General features: G+C 43.3%; 1 protein-coding gene across 3 annotated transcripts in view; it reads right to left on the bottom strand.

Annotated features, from left to right (window-relative positions):
* The window catches only part of DVL1 (dishevelled segment polarity protein 1), a 104,644-nt gene that overhangs the window by 33,812 nt on the left and 50,634 nt on the right, over positions 1-20,198 (bottom strand). For all 3 annotated transcript variants that reach the window (XM_037378839.1, XM_037378840.1, XM_037378841.1), the window contains exons 3-4: positions 16,777-16,898; positions 11,663-11,775 (exon numbers count right to left, since the gene is read on the bottom strand). In XM_037378839.1, the coding sequence (XP_037234736.1) occupies positions 11,663-11,775; positions 16,777-16,898 (235 nt within the window). The remainder of the gene's footprint in view (positions 1-11,662; positions 11,776-16,776; positions 16,899-20,198) is intronic.

Raw genomic sequence — 20,198 nt, 5'->3', positions numbered from 1 at the left:
TATGAGGTATGTCTGAACCACTGCCTGTCCCCGCAGGGATGCTCTACTAACGCCGAGGACTCGCATGGCTGGAACGCTGCAAACTGTGCTGTACGACTCGCTTGAGAGCCTACAGGACCACCAGCAGTCCGGAGGGCTTCTGGCAACGGTCCCTTTTCTGTGCAAAGGCAACAGAGCTCGTGCCCAAGGAATCAAGGGCAGCACCTGTGCTGCAGCTTATAAATCCCAAGGAATACTCAGAGCAACGGGTCCGATGTGGCAGGACCCAAATTCAAGAGACTGGATTGCATCCAGCTGAGGATTGGATCAATGCTACAGGACATTAGCATGGACATAAACTCCCCAAACCCAATAATTACCACCCAAACTTTCACATACCCTTTAGATCTGGTCCTTATCATCTCATTTTTATACTGAGTTTTTTATCTCCGTTTCCCTGCACAAAATAAGGGCACTGACTGCTTAGAAACTTCAGCTGAAATGAACATTAATACCTACAGCGATACATGCGGGGCTGTGCTTCTGGATAACATCTGACTGGTTCCAGTGGCCTCAGCAGGTGGTGACGCCACTTGTGACAATATCTCCTACTGGGAGCGGGTCTCAGAGGGGAACGCTGCTGTGAGCGGAGCTCCTGTTGCCTCTCCTGCTGTGGCTGTCTCCTACCAAAACACTTCAAAAACGTGCGAGTGACCATTTCCCTGCCCAGGCTGTGCCCACTTCGTGCACTGTGACTATCACTCTGTCCAAGTCCAACCAGCGTATCCAGATGTACGTGGAGCTTCCCACAAGTAGTTATTTTTCACGCACAGTGTGAGAGAATAAAAGAGCCAGTTGAGGGCTCCTGCTGGGACACTGGAAAATTCCATGTCTGAAGACTCAAAGATTATGAAAAATACTATGTATTTTTGCATGCTCTTCCTCCATGACAGAATCCCAGGGAGGCCTGTGCCCAAGAGGCAGCACATCTGGTAAGCAGTGTATCTTGAAGGACTGGGGAAATAGAACAAAAATAATTTGCATTGACTTTGCCAGTTGCCACTCTGCCATTTCCACAACACACTCTGTAATCGCATCTGCTGCTACAAGTCACATTTTTCACGGATCAGTTCTGAAAATCCAAATCCTTTTACAGCCACATTTTTAATGGGATCCTGTTATACAACATAGCACACTCTATCCCAATAAACCACACATAAACAGACCCTTGGAATTTGCATAATTACTTTTTAGAGTATAGTCAGGCTACTAGAGATTATACTGATCTGGGGATTCTTTTAAATCATGTCTTATTTTAAAGCACTACAGAAATGTATCTCAGATCTAAAAACTTGGTTTTCCAGTCTCATAACACTCGTCTTTCTTGGAGACAGAGGTGAAGGAATTTTTCACCAATAATAATAAAAAAAAACCCCACGCACAGACGTGTGTTTCTCATCATTAAATTCCATATACTTCTGCTAGCGTCTTTACCAAGAGTAAAATGTTTCTCAGCTTCAACCCAAGGTAAATGCTGATGATGGAACGACTCTGCTTGTTCTGGAGAAAGTCTAAGGCAGACAGATTGTTCTGTCAGGACACAAACCACTTAAAGCAGCAACACTAAAAGTTCACAAGGTCTAAACATGGGTGTCATCATCAGCAATGGTGAGACAGACAAGTTTCACAGAATCAGTTGAAGTTTGCCACATGGCAAATGGCAGCCACGCTATAAAAATTGATGTCGGGTCTCGTACGTGTACTAGCTGAGATTCACCGAGACTGGTATTTTAAGGTCTTCACGCAGAATCAGGAATGGAGCACACCTTGGTATCAAGCAGAAGTTTCTGTTTGTTCTGGTGAAACCTGTGCTTGACTTACAACTGATAGAACTTTCTTTCCTGTACCTAAATACCCCCCAACCCACCTGCCCGGGCGTTACCGGTGCGTACTCACACCCCGCAGCACAGCAGCAGTGTTTGCTGAATTACTGACTTCTTACCAAGGAACAAAAACGTCAGAAACTGTGAAAATTTGCAGCTTCCATGCCATTTCACAAGGACTCAAGGCTCAGCCATTCAAATGTTACAGAAACAGTTTCGTGTCCTTTGACGGGGTCTTCAGGACAAACACCAACGAAATCAATACAGCTTTAATTTAGTAAGACAGCACATTTAAAAAGATGATCCTTCCAAGTGATATTACAATTGCATCATAAATATTTTTCAAATCCTCATTTCCCTGAAAGTTTTTTGTTAGCCTTTCTTCCCAGTTGTTCCTCAGAAGTGTAAGGAATTAGGACAAAAGCAAGATGATGATATTTTGTGTAAATTAGTGTTTGCTTTTAGTGTCATTAACAGCAGCAAAGTTTAACATTAAAATTCTCATATGGTGTTAGTACAGATGCGGTGTTACCGCAGATGCTAAATTAGTACCACAAACGCTAGATTTAAAACAGATTTACCATATTTGCTCAAGATTTTCACCTGAGCTCTTCAAAAACTAAATGTCCTCTAACATCATCCAGGTTTTGTCATCTGACTGGGAGACTGTCCCACTATTTATGGATTACTTGGGTATGAAGGAATCCATTTTTTTTAATAAGTCTCCATGAAGTTGTAATGCTTCATAGGGAACAGCATTTTGAAAGGGTACCTTTGCTCCTTGAAAAGTTCACTGTCTCTAAAGCTGAAGGAATCGTCTCTCCCCTTGGTTTTTCCCCCAGACTATGGTCATCTTCAGTCATGCCGAACACCCTGGGATGCTTCCCCCATCCGAGAGCTGTCTCCTGCCGCTGGGCAGCATCATCCTGCTTTTCTGCCAGTCCAGAGCGCAGCCGGCTCCCCTGCAGCCCCACCGATCCCAGCACAGCGCCGGGAGCTGCAGCAGCAGGGAAAGCCGTGGGGATCGTGCCCGGGATCGTGCCTGGGGGCTCCCCCGCCACCTCAGCTGCATGTGGGCACCGACCTTAGAGTCCTTCCACCGAGACTGGGAACTGCTGACAGAAGTAAAACCCTCCCCTGCGGATGATGCCTTTGGGGGTGGGCAAACTACAGCTACTCCTTGAATGACCTGGGACAAATTCTTCCAGCGGGAGCAAGGCTGTCCTTTAAAAATAAACAAAACAAAAAGGACAGTCCTACTGACACGGGAGCTGGAGTGGCAGGGTATCATGTTCCCAGTATACAAAGAAAACACAAAGCACGTGTTTTTAGGGTTGTCTTGTAGGTTCAGGAAACCCACCAGAAAGAATAAGCAAAAACTTTGTCCCATCCCATCCCTGTCTTCTAATGGGGAAGGAAAGCAAATTGCTCACGTGTAAAGCAGATTGCGGCAGCAGGCGTCACACACCACTCAGGGGACTAGACACAGATTTACAGGGTGTTTTCAATGGTCCTTGGATTCGTCACAGGCGTTAGGTACAAAGAATAGAATCACAGACTCATTTCGGTGGGAAAAGACCTTTAAGCCCATCAAGTCCAACCATTACCCCAGCACTGCCAAGCCCACCTCCAAACCATGTCCCTGAGCACCGCATCCATGTGGTTTTTAGACACCTCCAGGGATGGTGACTCCACCGCCCACCTCCCTGGGCAGCCTGCGCCGGGGCTTGAAAGAAACGGACGAGTTGAGATGGATGAGTGATGGAAGTGCTGTGTGTGTTTTGTCTGCCTGCCGTGACTCAATCTGACGGGGATTTTGCTGCCTGCAGCAGGACTGCACCTGGAATGCAGCACTCAGATCTAAATACCACATCAGCAGGAATCTGCTGGCACCTTTAAGCCCATTCCAAACAGACAAAGCAATGGCCAAAACACTGTGAACACAGGTTTACAGGAGGAAATGGAAATGACCTTAAATCAGTGCCTTTTGAAACATGGTGGCGATTTCTAAGTTTGTTTCTGCGTGTCACATCCAAGCCACAAACTTGGTCCCACTACAGAGGTGCAAAGGAAAGATCCCAACAAAGGAAAAACCTGTATTTAACTGCAGTTTCCCTCCCCTTTCCTCTTTAATTCTTAACATCTCTGCAGTGACTTAGTTATATCAAACATAAACATCATATTATTATTGTTGTTATTGTTATTATAATAACTAAATACCCTTATTATACATACATACGTATATTTTTTAAGGCTTCTGATTAGCAATGTGTTAGCCTACCTGTGTAAATTAAAACTTCATTATATGGCTTTTCTCATATTGTTCAATATAAACCAAGAATGGAAGTGAATTGTTCTTTGAGCGCTGTTAAAGGTCCCCTTCATTGCTTCCCTACAAGCCAGTGCACAGCTGGATTCAGCTGGAACCGGGATGAGCGAACAGGTAAGGAGAAGGGTTTGTAGTCTCATTTTGCAGATCTGAAGATGCACGTCTGAGATCAACTTCCATATTTCTAGATATTCCAACTAAAATACACCGGGTTTATATATTAGATCAGAAGAGCTCACTATACTAATAACGCCTCCAGTTTACATTTTTTCCCTTTCCTTTTTCCAGCTCTATCTTCCCTGTTAAATTTTAAACAGAAAAAATGGGTTCAACTTGACATGTTTCCTGTTTGAACTAAATCTTCTTTATGGAAAAGCTCCTATACGCTGCTACAATAGATAGAACAGGCTTTACCAGTATGCAAATACACTTCAGTTTTAGCAACACTTTATACCTCCCAAACAGCACCAGGTATTGGCGTTCGCAGGAAAGGTTTGCTTACTTGAATTCACGGGGAACGTTTGCTGTGTAATTAAGGTGTGCATTGAAATCCATCAAGATTTTGTAATCTCTCTACCCATTTAAAATTCCCTTTTCTAAGTTTTTCCAATTTAGAATTTGTTTGAGGGGTGGGGGTTGGGAACCATTATTAGAATTGAGTGAGTACTTTCACAAACCATGATTAGAAAGGTTTTATTCATAAAATGCTTGCATGTATCCAAGTGCTGAGCCTAAACAAGAATCAATCATTCTCTGCTCTGGCTGAACGCCTGTCCCACTAATAACAGGACTTTCTGCCCTGCTGGCTCCCTGCTCCTGTTTCTTCATTACAGGATGACAGAGTTCACCGAGACTGTCTGACAAAAGCCTTTCAATGTTTCACAGAGATTAGAATAAAGCATGGCCTAGGAGGTTAAAATACGTCCTCCTTGACTTCTGTCGAGCCCTGCCTGAGGGACAAAGGCACATCAAAGTGCTAAAGCAAATCAGCCTTGAAAGCGGAAAAGAGCGGAGCAGCATCTGCTCAAGGAGGCTGTAAAGAGGGTCCTGTGCCACTGCGGGGAACCAGGGTGGCAGTGTCCCAGGAAGAAGCCAGAGCCAAGCTCCCAGCTAAGAGAAAAACCAACAGAGCTTCCAGTCACCACTGATGCAGAGAGTCTCTACCTGTTATGGACAGGAAAAACATCACCACTTTTTCGATGAAGGCTTGCAACCCCATCCGTGCAGCTCGCTGCTGCGTGCAGGGGTCAATCTCCGCTACGTAAGCACGGAAGGATGAGTATTACAATGTCTGCTCCTGCTTGACGCTTGCTATGCATGCTATATATACCCCTAGACCCTGACCTGTCCAGTGCTTGAAATTCCCTGGAACCCTTCAACAGCCCCCCTAACCCCTCCTAACCAGAGAAAGGCTCCAAGACATTGCCATAGGGTAGACTACGAGCAGTACCGACGTTCCTGCTCTCACAGGCACACAGTCCTACGCTGCCAGTATCCCATGGCATGGCCATCTGGGCACCTCAAACCTTCAGGGGTTCACCAACCACCTCATAGTTGTTTACACGTGAGAGAGTCTTTAAAGAGCAACCACTGTCGCAAACTGCATTTTCAGCTACCACTGTTTAAGTTCCTGCTGCCATTGCTTTGTAGTCCCAGCCCTTTTTTTGTTCAGATTCCTTGGCATGCACTATGGTAAAGAATACATACGCTGCAGCAAGGACTGGAAATCTGCAACAGCTCCTCTTCCCAAACCTGTGGGGATCCTACAAGTGTGTCCACATTCAGAGCTCCTGAAAGCATAGGTCATTATCCAGCATTTTTCAACTGGCTGCACAATACTGAAGTTCACCCCACAGCAAACCCAGTGTTGAAACACTAGTGTCAACACTTGACATCTGCAGGCTTGTCAGAAACCGAGCAGGAGCTATAAAACATTCTCTAATGTCAAAGAAAACTTGTCCCTTAATTACCTCCCTAATTAGAGCTTCCACAGTCCCCTTTCCCACTCCTCCTCAGGAAAGTGACATGGGAGCTTTGTTCTACACAGCACGGGGTCCCAAGAACATGTGCCAGGCAGACCTCCCACATTTCTAATTAAGATCCTCACTCTACTTTCACTTAATAGGACTTTGTCAACTTTCCAAAGCAACAAGGACTTTTGTTGCTTTAAGAGAGAAAGTGAAGCTCTGACATACTGACAGCTCAACTCTTTCAGACTAATTTTAGATGAAGCTAATGCCAGGGATAGATTTGCTACTAATTAGTGTGAAAGATGATCAGGAGAAGACGTATTCCCCAACACATACAAAGCCTCTTTGGATACAAAGCCTTTAAAAAAAGAAATCATTTCTCTGCATATGCTGCCTTGACAATATAACCATCATTATACCTTTATACACATATATATAGATATATATACACACACACACACAGAGTAGCTTTGTCCATGCTTACCTCACAGGGCTCATCCTTCTCAGCTAGTTCACTTTATTAAGCTCACTGAGAATACAGCAGCAGTATCAGAGCAAAACCTCTTTCAATTTGCACTTCTGGTGTGCAACCCCATGCTTGGAACATCAGAATAATACAGCAAATTTAAACTTAGGCAATTCCCTGGAGAAAAATTACATCTATGCTTCTCGATCCTTCATGGTTTCCCGAGCTTTACTGAGCATCTGTGGATAAGCGGTGTGTGCTTTGCATGCATGACATCATACACCATTCTGGTTCCCAGCAGCAGAGAATGGTGTATTAAAACTTACTGAAAAGGAACACAGATGAAAAGCTGGAGACTGTATAAGCAAGCACTCGTGCTACAGGTTAACAGGTCGGTGCACAAATAACCGCAGCCCCGGCAGAGGAATGACATAAAGCTTTTTTTACAGCGTCAAACAGCTATAAATCAGGTCCAGGAGCAAAGCCCGGAGAGCAGCTTCCCCTAGCACCTATCAGGCACTCAGTTCGATGCAGAATTTCAGCACATACTTCAACGATGTAACTGAGGTTGACCAAAATCACTTGGATTTAAGTAGACTTCCCTTAAAGTTAAGCAGGTGCTTAAGTGATGAAAGACTCAGCAACAAAACCAAGAGCATCGCACGGCTGATGAGGCTGGGAGCAGGCTCTGCTGATGTGTATTTGGACATTTAGAGTAGGTAAGGAAGGAAATTAGTGATGCATTGATAACTGCCCCCCCTGGCCAGCCTTCCTCCCACTCTCCATTTAAAAGGAAAACTCACGCTAGGCAGGATTCATCCGAGCCACTGCTGTTCCCTGATGCCGTGAGCTGTGCAGCGCTACCACAGAAAGGCTTCTAGGCATTGGCATGGGACAGATTAAAAACCTCCTCTCAAGCACAGCAAGATCCAGGGTGATAATTCTTTTGAAACTACATCCCTTCTCACTTTTCTCCCTATCTCTGGCAGACGTTTCACCACAAAAATTATAAATGCACTTTCATAAACTTTTTTCCAGATCAGCTTCCCTTATGATTTTCTTAGTATCTGAAATGTCACATACTCTCAAACGCACATCGATGAATGAAGGAGTTTCATTATGTTCCTCAGCCCATTCCATTCTCTTTGTATGTATATTTTTGAAGACACAAGCATAGGAGCATCAGTGGCTATTTATTGCCTCTGGTCTTAAAATAATTTAAGGAAAATGGGTGGAAGAGCTGGCAAATGCCCTAGCCTGTGCTGTTATCAGAGTGGAACCCCGGTCTAGTAAATCACATCCTCTCTGCTGCAAAATTCTTCTGCATTTTCAATGGAAAGAGGTGCAAAAACTTTGCCAGACTACCAGGTGTGTCCCACATCTTCTGCCTGCAGTATGCCATCAATATTTATAATGGCCTCTGTATGGAGGAATATAATTGCCCATTAGCAATTCAGCAGAAATAGTTTTTCTGTGATGAGTAATCCTACAACAATGAAGCAAAGCATTTGTCAACAATCCGCCCATGATACCACAGTTTTAATTATCAGCCATCAGAGAATCTGGCTAGTTTACCAACACCCAGACTCCTCAAACCAAAACTGAAGGCCTCAGTCAGAAACCTGTTGCAGTTCAGGCACCGACTGTCAGACTGACCTACCCATGTTTTCCAGTCTGTTGTACAATTAGGAAAAAAAAAATGTGCAAATTAAAATGGAGGCTAGGACAGAAATTGCAAAGAAACTGGTTTAACTCTTTAAGGAGTTCAAATTTATTTTTTTTCCTAGTATCAACAGTAGCTACAGAGGAAAACTCCCTTTTTCCCATGCCTGTTTTCCCTGCCAGCTTTTGTCTCGCCTGTTTCCACTATCAGCTTTTCAGGGCAAAGCATCTGTCTGTTCTGAGCTCTCCATATAAAACTTTGCCCTGCGAGCATTTTGAATAGCTGTCACTGCAAAACAAAGAGGAAACAAGTCGGCAATAAACATTTTTTAGTTCATACACTGTCCTCATGCACAGACACACAAAAATGCTTAACCCTTCAGCTTCTTGCCAACTCATTCCTACCCCTTTCCCACACCATTACTCCCCCCCCCAAAAAAAGAAAAAAAAAATTGCATAGACCAATTATTTGAGCATTAAACTGGTCTTTTTATGAATTAAAATCTGTGATTTAAGAAAGACAGGGATGATGCTTTAAGGACTCCACTGCTATGTAGAATGACTGGGGAGCAAAAATAGGTCCGTGGGTCTAACCCTTAGTGAGAAGGAATGAAAGGCTGCCCACAACTAATGGTACCTGTATAGCTCATTACCAAGTATTATTTCAGTCTTTCTAAAAGATGAAATTTAAATCCATTTGGGAGATTAAGATGAAATTCGCTCCTACTCATGATGGAGCCATGCAGTGGGGGGCTGGAGGGCATTTAAGGGAAAACTAGCAGCCAACTGAAAAGGAAACTTGTGTCATGCTCTGAAAACGGCAGTGATCCCTAAACACCAGGCTGACAGGAGAGAGGTTTTTCTGCATAGTTAGAACTCTGCTTTTCTGCTTACATTTACTTTGAGATATTTTCATTTTACCTACATTCCCAACAGATCTGTTTTGCTTCCCTTCTCGTCCCTGCCCTGGGGTTTTCCCAAGTCAGAGCAAGAACCTCATTCTGTTGAGCCTCCCAGTTCCACAGTGACTGGGGATCAGTGGAGCAAGCTTGCTTGACCTGTACAGGTTTTAGTTCACTGTGTCTACACCTATGCAGGTCCCAAATGGCTCATTAGCACCTTCTCTCACTTCACCTTGTTTGAAACAAATGCTATAATACACTCGTCAGTTTTTCCTTGTGGAACAGGTACTTCTTGCCCTTTGCAGAACATCCAGGGATATCCTCATTGTCAGGGTGGGTAAATCTTTGTCATTCACTTTATACCATTAATAAGCTCAAACAGTTACAAACACTATGTGGCACATGTTGCTGTACAGCTTGGTGAGCTGGCAGGACCGTACATATGTCTTGGCTACTCTAATAATACCTATGGAACAAACCTATGAGTAAGGCAGCGCTCCAAGGAAGATCCCTCACCCTGCCTCTCTGTGAACTACCAGAGCTGTAATTTTGGTATTATTTAAACAAGTCTCTACAGGACAACATCAAACACCCTAAGTGCATTTCCTTTTCTCTGCTGGGAAAGGAAGATTTACCACTAGTTCATAATGACAAGCGAGCGCACAGCTTCTGCCCCTGAAGTAACTGTGAGCCAGGTGTCACAACCTCCCTGCCCTTCTTCCACCCCTCTCCCCCTTTTCCCATTTTCCACCCAACTGTGCCCCAAGCAAATAATACATGAAGACTCAAGAAAAGCATGGCTCTGCTAACATGCGACCATTGTTATGAAGAAGCCTTAAAATCCTTCTCCAGGAGAAGACTGTTTTACTTTTTTTAATCTTTTTAAGTGGCAGTTCAGGATATAGTGCTGAACTGTGCAATTTGGAGACGTGCTTTCAACTGAAAATAACACACTGGTTGTTTCGGGTTTTTAAATAAAATATTCTGAGCACAGAAACACTGTGGACATTAAATAATATATTTCATGAGACCAAAATGATACAGCAGTGATCCCTGCTTTATGCACATTAACAAAACACCTCTTGCTCACACCTTTAGCCTGCTTCAGGTAGGAGGCCTAAATTGTTTTGAGAACAGGTAATGTTAGCATTGCTGAGTGACATGTTCTTGCCTGAGTACAGCTTAGGCTGACATGAGAAGGAGGAATTGTTATCCCATCTCCATCTAAAGGGAAAAGTATGAATTAGTTGCGGACCACAAGCAGGCAGAAACTCCTGCGCTTGAACAATAAATAGCAGACGAGCAATCTCGACTCTGTTCCTAGACTAGACATGCAACAAACAGCTCTTTTGCCACGGATGTCCACGGCAAAACATGCATTGGCACAAGTTTAAACCAATGTTAAAACCAAATCACCTTCTAACATTCCTCCCATAACAAGTTTTTAACACAGCACTGTCAGGAGATTCTGCCTCTTTCTGTGATTTCCCAAAGGAATTTGCAGTCGGATTCCTGCAAAGACAGCTCTCTGCTCCACCCACTGAGTAATTTCCCTTCGCTCTGAGTCAGTTGCAAGTTGGGAGGGTTAAATGAACAAAAAGACACCTGCCTCTAACACACAGTATATAACTTCTGGGTTTCTAACTGGAGGCAAATACTTTAGTGGGTGGAGCTGTGAATGAAGCCTGTGATGGCATCTCTTGGGCCTAAGTATTCCATATTTTGGACCATTTTAAACTCAATGGGTGGCACCTATTAATTCTTAATTAAGCCTAGAAATTCTTGCCTGGCAACAAATGAAAAAAAACAAGCTTACTTTGATGTACAGACTAGAGGCAAGGGATGAAGTTCTGTAGTTTATATATGTCCTTTGTGTCTATTTATGTACAAAAAAAGATCTTGAGAGCCAATGCGCTGTCGTTATACCAGCATAAAACACTACCGCTGATCCAAGCCCAGAGAAATCAACTTACATTATTTCAGAGTATTTTGGCTCACATCTTGCAATGTTAAAATACTAAGACTCTCAAACTGTCTACCCTGCAGACTCCCAGCACATCACACAGTGTGTTCTACCTTTAAATGAGCAAACTTGAATAATGGAGGCAGCCTAGCTGTGACAGTATGGAGCTCAGCATTGGGTGTCGTTATTCCTCTCCAAGCTAATCATCTTCTAACACTATAGAAAGTTCTGCATATTGTCAAAAAGAATCTCTCTGACACTTTACTGTAGGCTGTCTGACATCTTAGATGTAATATGTCTGACATCTTAGAAAATGCTGAGCTTCAAAGAGTTTCAAAGCAATTATCAAATTATTCCATTGAAACAATAACAGTCCCTGAAAGCACACAGGAAGGCAGACACACTTCTCTTCTGCAGGATTGATGTGAAAGTAGTTGTTGCTCTGAAAGATTATCAGAAAAATTGTTCTCTCTAAATGAAAAAGAAGAAAAATGACAATAGGACTCACCATCCTCATGCCCTTCTCTATTTCTCCGTCGATGTCTGTCTCGCCGGTGGCTAATAACTGACTCTGTTCCTGTCTCATTGTCCAGGCCATCCCGGCTGCTGGCAGCATTTGGGCTGTAGAGAACAAATAGGAAGAAACAGTGGAGTCATCTCTTCTTTTCTTTTTGATAAAAACGGTTGCAGTCATGTTGGTTTAAAAGCCAGAAAACTATCAAGCAGATTAGCTGCAGTCTTGCTGCAGCACTGCAAGCTCCCCCAGACTGCTCCGCTCACCCCAAAACCACCCGAAGGGTGAAGGCAGTTCAATATCAGCACTGTGAGACACAGTGCTATTTGCACAAGTAGTATCATCACGACATTGAAAAAGCTGCCACAAGACTGTTGCATGAAATTTCCATAGAAAAAAACCCCAGCCTACTGGTAGGCTAACACCAGCTAAGAAAAGGATGATTTTAGCACATGCTGAGATGACAACTACCTACGAGACAGCTTTAGCTGCTAACGCACTGGCAAAGGACATGGGATTTCAGCACAGTCCTATCATGACAGCTTTAATGTCACAAATTTGCACCAGACCTGCCTAACACAAGACCAGGCGGATAACACTGGTTTTTGGAAGAACAACACTTGTTGACCCTAACACTCATCGTGGCCTCCAAAACACCCCAAGTTCCTACGCATCTCCCAAACTCTCCCACGTTCATTCTGAAGAACACAGATCCAAGCCATAAATACAAGTACGTATATGCTCCTCTAGTAACGCCAGCGGATGACCTGCTTTATCAGGGGCTTATTCTCAAGCCTGGGAATTGAGCTGCCTTTGCTACAATATCCCAATACAAAATTTCCTTTTTTTTTTTTTTTAAACTAAACCCAGTGTTTCAGCTCACTTCCTTAAGTGCTTGTTCACCCTGAACAGGTTTATTTTCCTGACAATAACAGGCAGCATGCTGACAGCCAAAGAGCAGAAGCTACAGCTCACCGTGGCCACTTTTGACACAGAGTGCTGACCTTGAAGGTTGAAGTCTTGCAAATCACAGTAAAGCTCAAAATAATTAAGCACCTATCTGTGAAATGTGCAAATAGACCCAAGGTCCTTTCCTCATGTTCTCAACTGAAAGCTACACAGATATGCCAGCACCATACGAATCCAGTAAATCCCAGTGAAGAACCACTATGAGCAAGGAAGCTTTGGGCAAAAAGCAGAAAGATCTTAACGATGATCTCAGTGGCCAGATTCCTTCCGCTTTGCTTTTGCAAGGGGTTTACTGAGAGTCACTTTCTCACCACTACAATTAGCCAGAACAAAACGTTTTGAAGAGGCAGCAGAGAATTTGCGTGGGTTAGGGCCACTTTCTGGGATGAATCTAAATAAACAGCAATGACAGCTCCATACTCTTGAACTTCCAAGCATCAAGGAAGGACCCAGTTCATACAAACCAGTCTGGCTTTCACTTCTAACTCCAATAGACAAGCCAAGTCGGATAACCAAGAGCAGTGGTGAATATATATGACTGCTTATTTGCAACCATCTGTTTCAAGATCTCTGCTGAAGGAAAAAAAAAATATATCAGTCATGTTAAAGCAGAGTTGGCTGGAGCAAAGGGGAAGATGGAGATGCTCTTTTTCCCCCTGCTGAACAGAACTAGCTTAGCTATTTAGTTTTCCCCTCAGGCTCAATCTGTTTTATGTTTCTCTGCTATTCTTACATTTAATAAGCTCCCTTGAAGTGCTCACATGGAAGGAAATAAGAAAAGCCTCTTGCAGTGCTGGCAAAGGCCATAGCTCATTTTAATGGACTAAATTGTGGAAACTGATCTAAAGCTCCTGAAAATAGAATAGTGCATGATCTGCTGCGGGCTAATGCTCTGTGGTGAAAGATTTCCCTTCGAAAGTTACTGGTCATAACCTTTCTCTCTGTCCCATAAATACCACCCGCTTAAAAAGGAGCCCAAATTCACATCTGCCCTTTGCACCTGCTACTTATGCCTGACATATCCTACTTATGCACAGCGAGTGCATAATGGCCATCATTATACTTACACCAAAGCATGAGAGTCATTCATTTATTTCTCCTAGAATTCCAGGAGGCCAGAGTACACTGCCATGCACATTTTACGTGGGGAATTAAACTACCAACAATCTAACCAAGTGGCGCCACGGGCTTCTGTGGAAGTTGGACCCAGTGCTGGTATATGTGTAAGCGCATCTGGATAGCGTTACCTTTACGAGGGCTGCTGAAAAGGCGTCCGCACACGCACGCACCTTCTTTGCCTTAATGAAATGTACAGACATGCCCAGCACACGAATTGGGAAATCGAGGTTGTTATTGAAGAAAACATTTGACCGCACATTTGAAGCCACCAAAATGCAAGCAGGGATGTAAGTGTTGTCACGAGCCACGTTCGCATTTCTTGTTCCAGTCCAGCACAACTGGAAAGGGACGGAGGGTGACAGTCTCCGAAGGTCACCCTGCGAGGCTCCCAGACATCTCAGCAGCACCATCTAGTGAACACTAGTGACATACTAGTGAACGCTGACACTTCCCACTGCTAAATCGCTTCCAAGGCTAGATCTGCCCCCAAAGGTGGCTTACGCCCTAACACAGGGTGCAAAAGGAACCTCAGAGCTGGCTCCTCTCCCCTCTCATTGCTGAGCCAATTCAATTCCGTTCCATTTTTAGTGCACGTACCCAAGAGCTGTGTAAGAAAGGTAGCTCAGGGGTCACCATGCTCAACTCACTCCTGCACCTCCACCACCTGACCCGGAGCAGCCTCACCCATTCGCATGAACGTGGATTTGGCAACCACTACACAGAAGCAGCGGAGCATGAAATACAGGATGAACTTCAGAACCCTCCTTAGGGAGGAGAAAAAGTAAATTTTCTTTGGATTTAATCAGTAATGAAGCAAACTATCAATGCTGTCAGGCAGCTAGTTGAGATTACCACTTCATCTCTGATAAGGATCTCATTCCCTTGGATGGTATTGCCTGCTGACCTGTCCGCTTCATCTCTTCTGTTCTTTGTTGTCCAGCAACACCTCTGTTTGTACAATCATACAACACCTAGCTCATTTGGGGCCTCCTACGTAAATAAGGCCTCAATCAACACTGAGGAAGGAAGACAGGACAGGACACATCTCTGGTAGTTTGAATAGCATCTAAAAAAAAAAAAAAAAAGCTCTGGGATTTAGGAGCAAAGAATCTAAGTCACACAAGGGGAGGTGACAGGTGAGTATCAGCAATATTGAAGTTACAGTTGCGAAAGTTACAGGGTTGCACGGCTGAGCTCTTTAAATGGAAATACTATTCAAGGAGACAGTATGCAGAAATGGCACTGAACTCACTACTGCAATCACCGTGCCAAAATCCCAAGAAACATAATTTTTAAAAATTGCTGGAGAACCGTAAGTGATCAGAAGAAAATAGTCATGATTCAAGTTCTGAAAGCCACGCTTTACAGTGAAAGACTTGAGCAGCTCAACTTACTTTGTTTATCCAAGAAAAACAATTTCAAAACATGGCACATTCTTTATCGCTTGAAATCTTTAAACCTAAAGTGGGTGTGTTTTAAAGCGAAATTCTAATAGTGAAACAGAATTAAGGGCTTCATGCATAATAACTGAGTGTGATACTCTGCCCTGTGTTATGGAAATAAACTTAGGTCATCATAAGGCTCTCCTCTGAATTGAAAAAATAAACCACATCAGCCAAGAACACGGCAAAACGTTAAGACAATCAATTGTGACAATAAGAATCAACAAAGGTATTAAGGGAGAACAAGTTTTAGTCCAGAAGACTAAAGCCCCACAAGCCACATTCGCTACTGCAATTTAAAACAAGAAAGAAAAAAAGGCTCAGGGGAGAGAGAAAGGAGGAAGGTGGTTTACCTAGGAATGAGAACACAGGCCACAAGGCACAACCTCCTGTGTTGCTACTCCTGACTCAGCATGACCTGCATAAATTACTTCACCCCTTTGAGGATTCCCACATTTGCTTTGTAACATGAAGATATTATCACTTGCAGCACTGTGCTGACTGACAGCAGGAAGATACAGACAACATTTTTGGAATACCATGGAAGGCAGCAGGTGCATCAGCAGAGCACAGCTTAAATCTCATCATCTGAGTACACACAGTTATCAGCAGCAAGTGGTTCCACAAACACAGACTTGTGCCTAACTTACAATGTAATGATTTTTATTTAAATACAGTTCGATCCCGCAGCTATGACGTGTAGGTATAGGTCAGGAAGACAATGCACTGGTTGGATTTGCCGGCCATGTGGCTGCACTCATACCGGCCTCTCCAGTCACCAGAAAGCAATTCCCGAACGCAGGAGGGCAGTAAAGCCTTTGCAAGAAGACAGTGTCAGGCAGGTTAGCACTTTTCAAGATTTCTTTCCCCCTCTCAAAGGTATTTACCTGTAAAAGACTCATTCACCACACTAAGGGCTCTTCCAGGCAATAGCTATCCCAGAAAGCAATGGAAACACACAACACCAGGCAAATCAAGACCAGGTTTCCTTCTCCAGACATGAACCAAGATCACACCTAGAACCAGCTCCTGCTTTAAATCCTCCTTGTGTATGTTCAGAGGGCCTCCCTGAAAACGAAGGTGTCCTAAGGATATACATTGGCCCTGCGCATGTAAAGGGCAATAACAAGGCTACCATTAAATCAGATGATCCCCAGCCTGGCTCCACGCAGTTCAAGCTGCCAGCCTGTGGATGCACGTGGAGGAGGCATTCTTCCTGATGTAAATTTTTTCTCTTGATACCAGTGCTCTGCTGGCTCTGCATGCTACGTCATCAAATAGTAATAAAAAGTTGTCATCTGTACTCCACGAAAAGAATTTTTGTCTCCCTTGCTAATTAAGTCTCCACAGTGGGTTTCAAAATGAGATACATAGGATACATATTTCATCCTAACAATGACAGGGTTTTTTTTCTTCCCATTCCCCTTTTAATTCTTCAGTTCTAATAAGTATATAATTTTTCTAACTATTAGAATAAACAGCTGGTTTGCAGCAGCAGGGAGAAATGCGGGGAAGAAATGGACAAGAATAGCATTTTCTGGTTTAAAATAATAATAAAAAAAGACAACTTGTTCTTACTGGAATGACGGAGGCCGGGAGTCTCCGATGCCGCCTGTTCTCTCAATGGGTGGCGGAAGGTCTGTGTGGCTCTCGGTGCACTGGGAGCCTGTGTCAGAGTGGGAGCTTTCAGCCAGGACCAGCTGTCAACAGAAAGAAGAGAATTGCATACACTTGTAAAGGTTTCTCCACTCTGACATAAGGTGTTCAGCCACTGCTTTGCTAAATATTCGGTGAGATCTAAGGGAAACCAGAGGAAAGGAAGCGCTTAGTGTCTAGTTGCATGGATTCCTGCCAAACTTTCATAAAATCAGGTTACATTCAATCTCAGCATGAAAACATCCTCAGCTAGGATACGCACAAAATCCTGCAAGCACCACAATTTTTTTCTCATCTAAGAATGAACAAGCAAAGCACACCAGACAGGGAGTGCACTTTTTCTTGTGACTTGCCATTACAGCACTCTTGGAGTTGCCCAAGCGTGCAAGTTGTCAGCATTCCTTGCAAAACGCACGCACATTTAAGACTGTGCTCTCCGCCTGGTTTTGCCGTGACAAAACCAAAAAGCAAAAGCTGAAACTTGACCGTATGATGGCCCAAACATGGTATAACTGCTTATAAAAAGACCTTCAGAACCCCTAAAAATTCACAACTTAGTCTGGACCGATCACCAAAATCTCAAGAGTTGCCGCCCTCTCTATTAAGAGTCTGAATTAAAACCAAAATTCACCGAATCTCAACAGCCATATACTTTAGGAGGAGGACCAGGATCCTGATGTTCATCATACTTTTGTCTTCTGTGCCTGTTTTGTCTCTTAATGTTTCCTTAAGGCTAAGCTGCAGATAGGAAAAGTTATTTTCCAATTGTGCCATGAAAACAAGGACATTGCGTGCACCCTTCTGTAATTCGTAATGACCTGAGAAATACACTTCTATAAAACGACACAGCTGTAACCATCACCTTCAAAACTCCTCTGACACTGACATTTACATTCACAGAAGGTGAAGGTGCCTGGGAACCTGCCAGCCAGGGCAGAAGGGTGCTGCAGAGCACCCAACACACAGCACCCACGTGGGAAGAGGTAACTGAAGACAGGCTGCAACACCCAGTCCCCTCAGTACAAACAACAAGCATCTACATACAGTTTGGGAATTATTATATATTCCAGTCCCATTACAAGGCAGGGTGTAAATTCTTCATTTACTAATGCCAGCACATATTTCTATTTCCCATTAACATCCTCAATCATTAATAGGGATGCTCCTGGATAATGGATCACAGGCACAGTCATGGCACACAAGAAGCTTACTGTACTCAATTTTACTTCCAATAAATTCAGGACAGAAAGACCATCTTCATTTAGTATGCCTAGCGTGACATCTTTAATCAGCAGATAAACAGGAGAAAGAAGAATGAGTCTCTCTTCCCACCCTCACCCTCCTGGTTTGTAGCTCGTTGTAATATACTGATTGACAGAGGATCTACCATTTAACTATGATCTGATTCTGTCCACTTATCTACCAGGCTGGTATCAATTTTCTGTATTAAGAATTAAAAAAAAATAATAATAAATAAGACAGAGATGCTCTGTGTTAAAGAATCCTTCTGTACACCTAGGTGAAACTGGTTTTCCACATTAATTTTTTTTTTAAATCTTAGTGCTGGAAGAAGCTCTTGGTTGAAGTCTACACCCAGGAACCAGAGTGGGTCTCTTCTCTAATACTAATTCAGTAAATCTTTTATAAGAAAATTGGCACTTCTGCCTCAGTTTCCTAACCCAGAAAGGAAGGATACTACCAATTTTGCACAACCGAGTTAAGATAATTAACATGCCTAAATGCAATATAAATCCTAGGATAGAAGAACCATACACACTGGGTAAAGCATCACTACAGAAAAACAAACAACGTGCGCTGATCCAAGATTCTTTTTCATTTGATTCCTAATTAGCGGTTCCAGTTCTAATTCAACTTCACCTGCTAGATTATGTGGTTATTTTTTATTAAAAAGCGTAACAGTGGAGAAAGAGATTCCAGTCCTCTACTACTCAAATCAGGAAGGCAGATGACTAAGGTGCGAGGTTTTGTTGCCCAAGATGAAAATAGAATCCCATCAACTGAAAGACTTGGTTAGTATTTTAAATGACCACATAAAATTACCCTCCCGTTAAGCTGGGCATCTGATCTGGATGAACCCCCCCAAGGCCTGTGGGTACTTCAGACAAGCAAGATGAAGGAAAAGGCAGGGAGGCAGCACTGCCGACACCACTCCACTTGCTCAGCCTCACACAGGAGGTCGAGAGCAGCCTTGAAAGTCAGTTCAGATCTTGCACACCCTCACCTAGTTCCATGCTTCCCTTACTGTATTTGCAATGTTTTTGCAAGAAGGGGAAAAAAAAAAACCTGCCTAACCAGAAAGGAAGCTAAAACCGACTCATGTATTTCAACAGCCCACTGACCACACACAGCACTCTCTGGCCAGTACCAACAGAAGTTAGACTATAGTGACCTAGAGGTGAAAAGGTTTATATCCTATTACCAATCCCCTAAGCCACCTAATCACTTTACTGTGTCCCTTTTAACAACATAGTTATAAGGTCTTTAATTAAATAAATGCTCAAATATAGATTATATATAGAGATTATTACCTTTCAGAGCACCTTAAAGAGGCAACAAGGTCTCAGCTTCCCTCTATTTTTAGCTGTAGAAGAACTAGCCCTATATAAGAGATTCCACTATAACTGGTTAATTTATCAAGGGCTAATTCTAATATAATCATCAGACAGATGCTAAAGAAGCGGATGGAGAAGGAGAGGAGGGGACTGGCATTCAGGATGCAGCATGTTACTCCTAAGAGCCTGTATCATAAATATGAGAAGGCAAACACACATAGACTGTCAAAAAGGAACTGCCTGAAGACAAAACAGTTCTCCAGCACCCCATGGAGTCAGCTGCGTTATTCAAACTCTTATCACCAAAGCAAGAGCAACAGAGGAAACACTGAAGGGAAAAATAACATGAGCTTTCCTAATAACTTGATAATTAAGGTTTCTTTCTTTCAGGTAGGGAAGTTAATGGGCGATGTTTAGAAAGCCTGTTGGCATGATGGGGATGCAAGAATGTCTCTGAGTCTGGCTCATCCCCTGAGGATCCTCTGTGCAAGTGCTTTCACTAACAAAAATCAAACCAAGGGATAAAAAGAAGGAAAAAGAATGAAAGGAAAAAAAAGAACAAAAGGATAAAGAAGAAACTGGGTGCAGGCAAGACCTATACATCCCCTCACCCTTCACATCCTAAATTATATCAAACTAAGCAAACAAGCACCTGGCCTGAGTTACCTGAAAACAGGAAAACATGTTCCTCCTTCAAGCCTTTCTGCTGAGCAACACCTGTCTCAAAGATGAGCTTGATGCGAAAAGAGAGATGAGCCAACAAGACAAATC

The sequence above is a fragment of the Falco rusticolus genome, chromosome 3 (genome assembly GCF_015220075.1).
Source record: "Falco rusticolus isolate bFalRus1 chromosome 3, bFalRus1.pri, whole genome shotgun sequence".
Taxonomy (NCBI): domain Eukaryota; kingdom Metazoa; phylum Chordata; class Aves; order Falconiformes; family Falconidae; genus Falco; species Falco rusticolus.
This window is presented reverse-complemented; position numbering and strand designations above follow the sequence as displayed.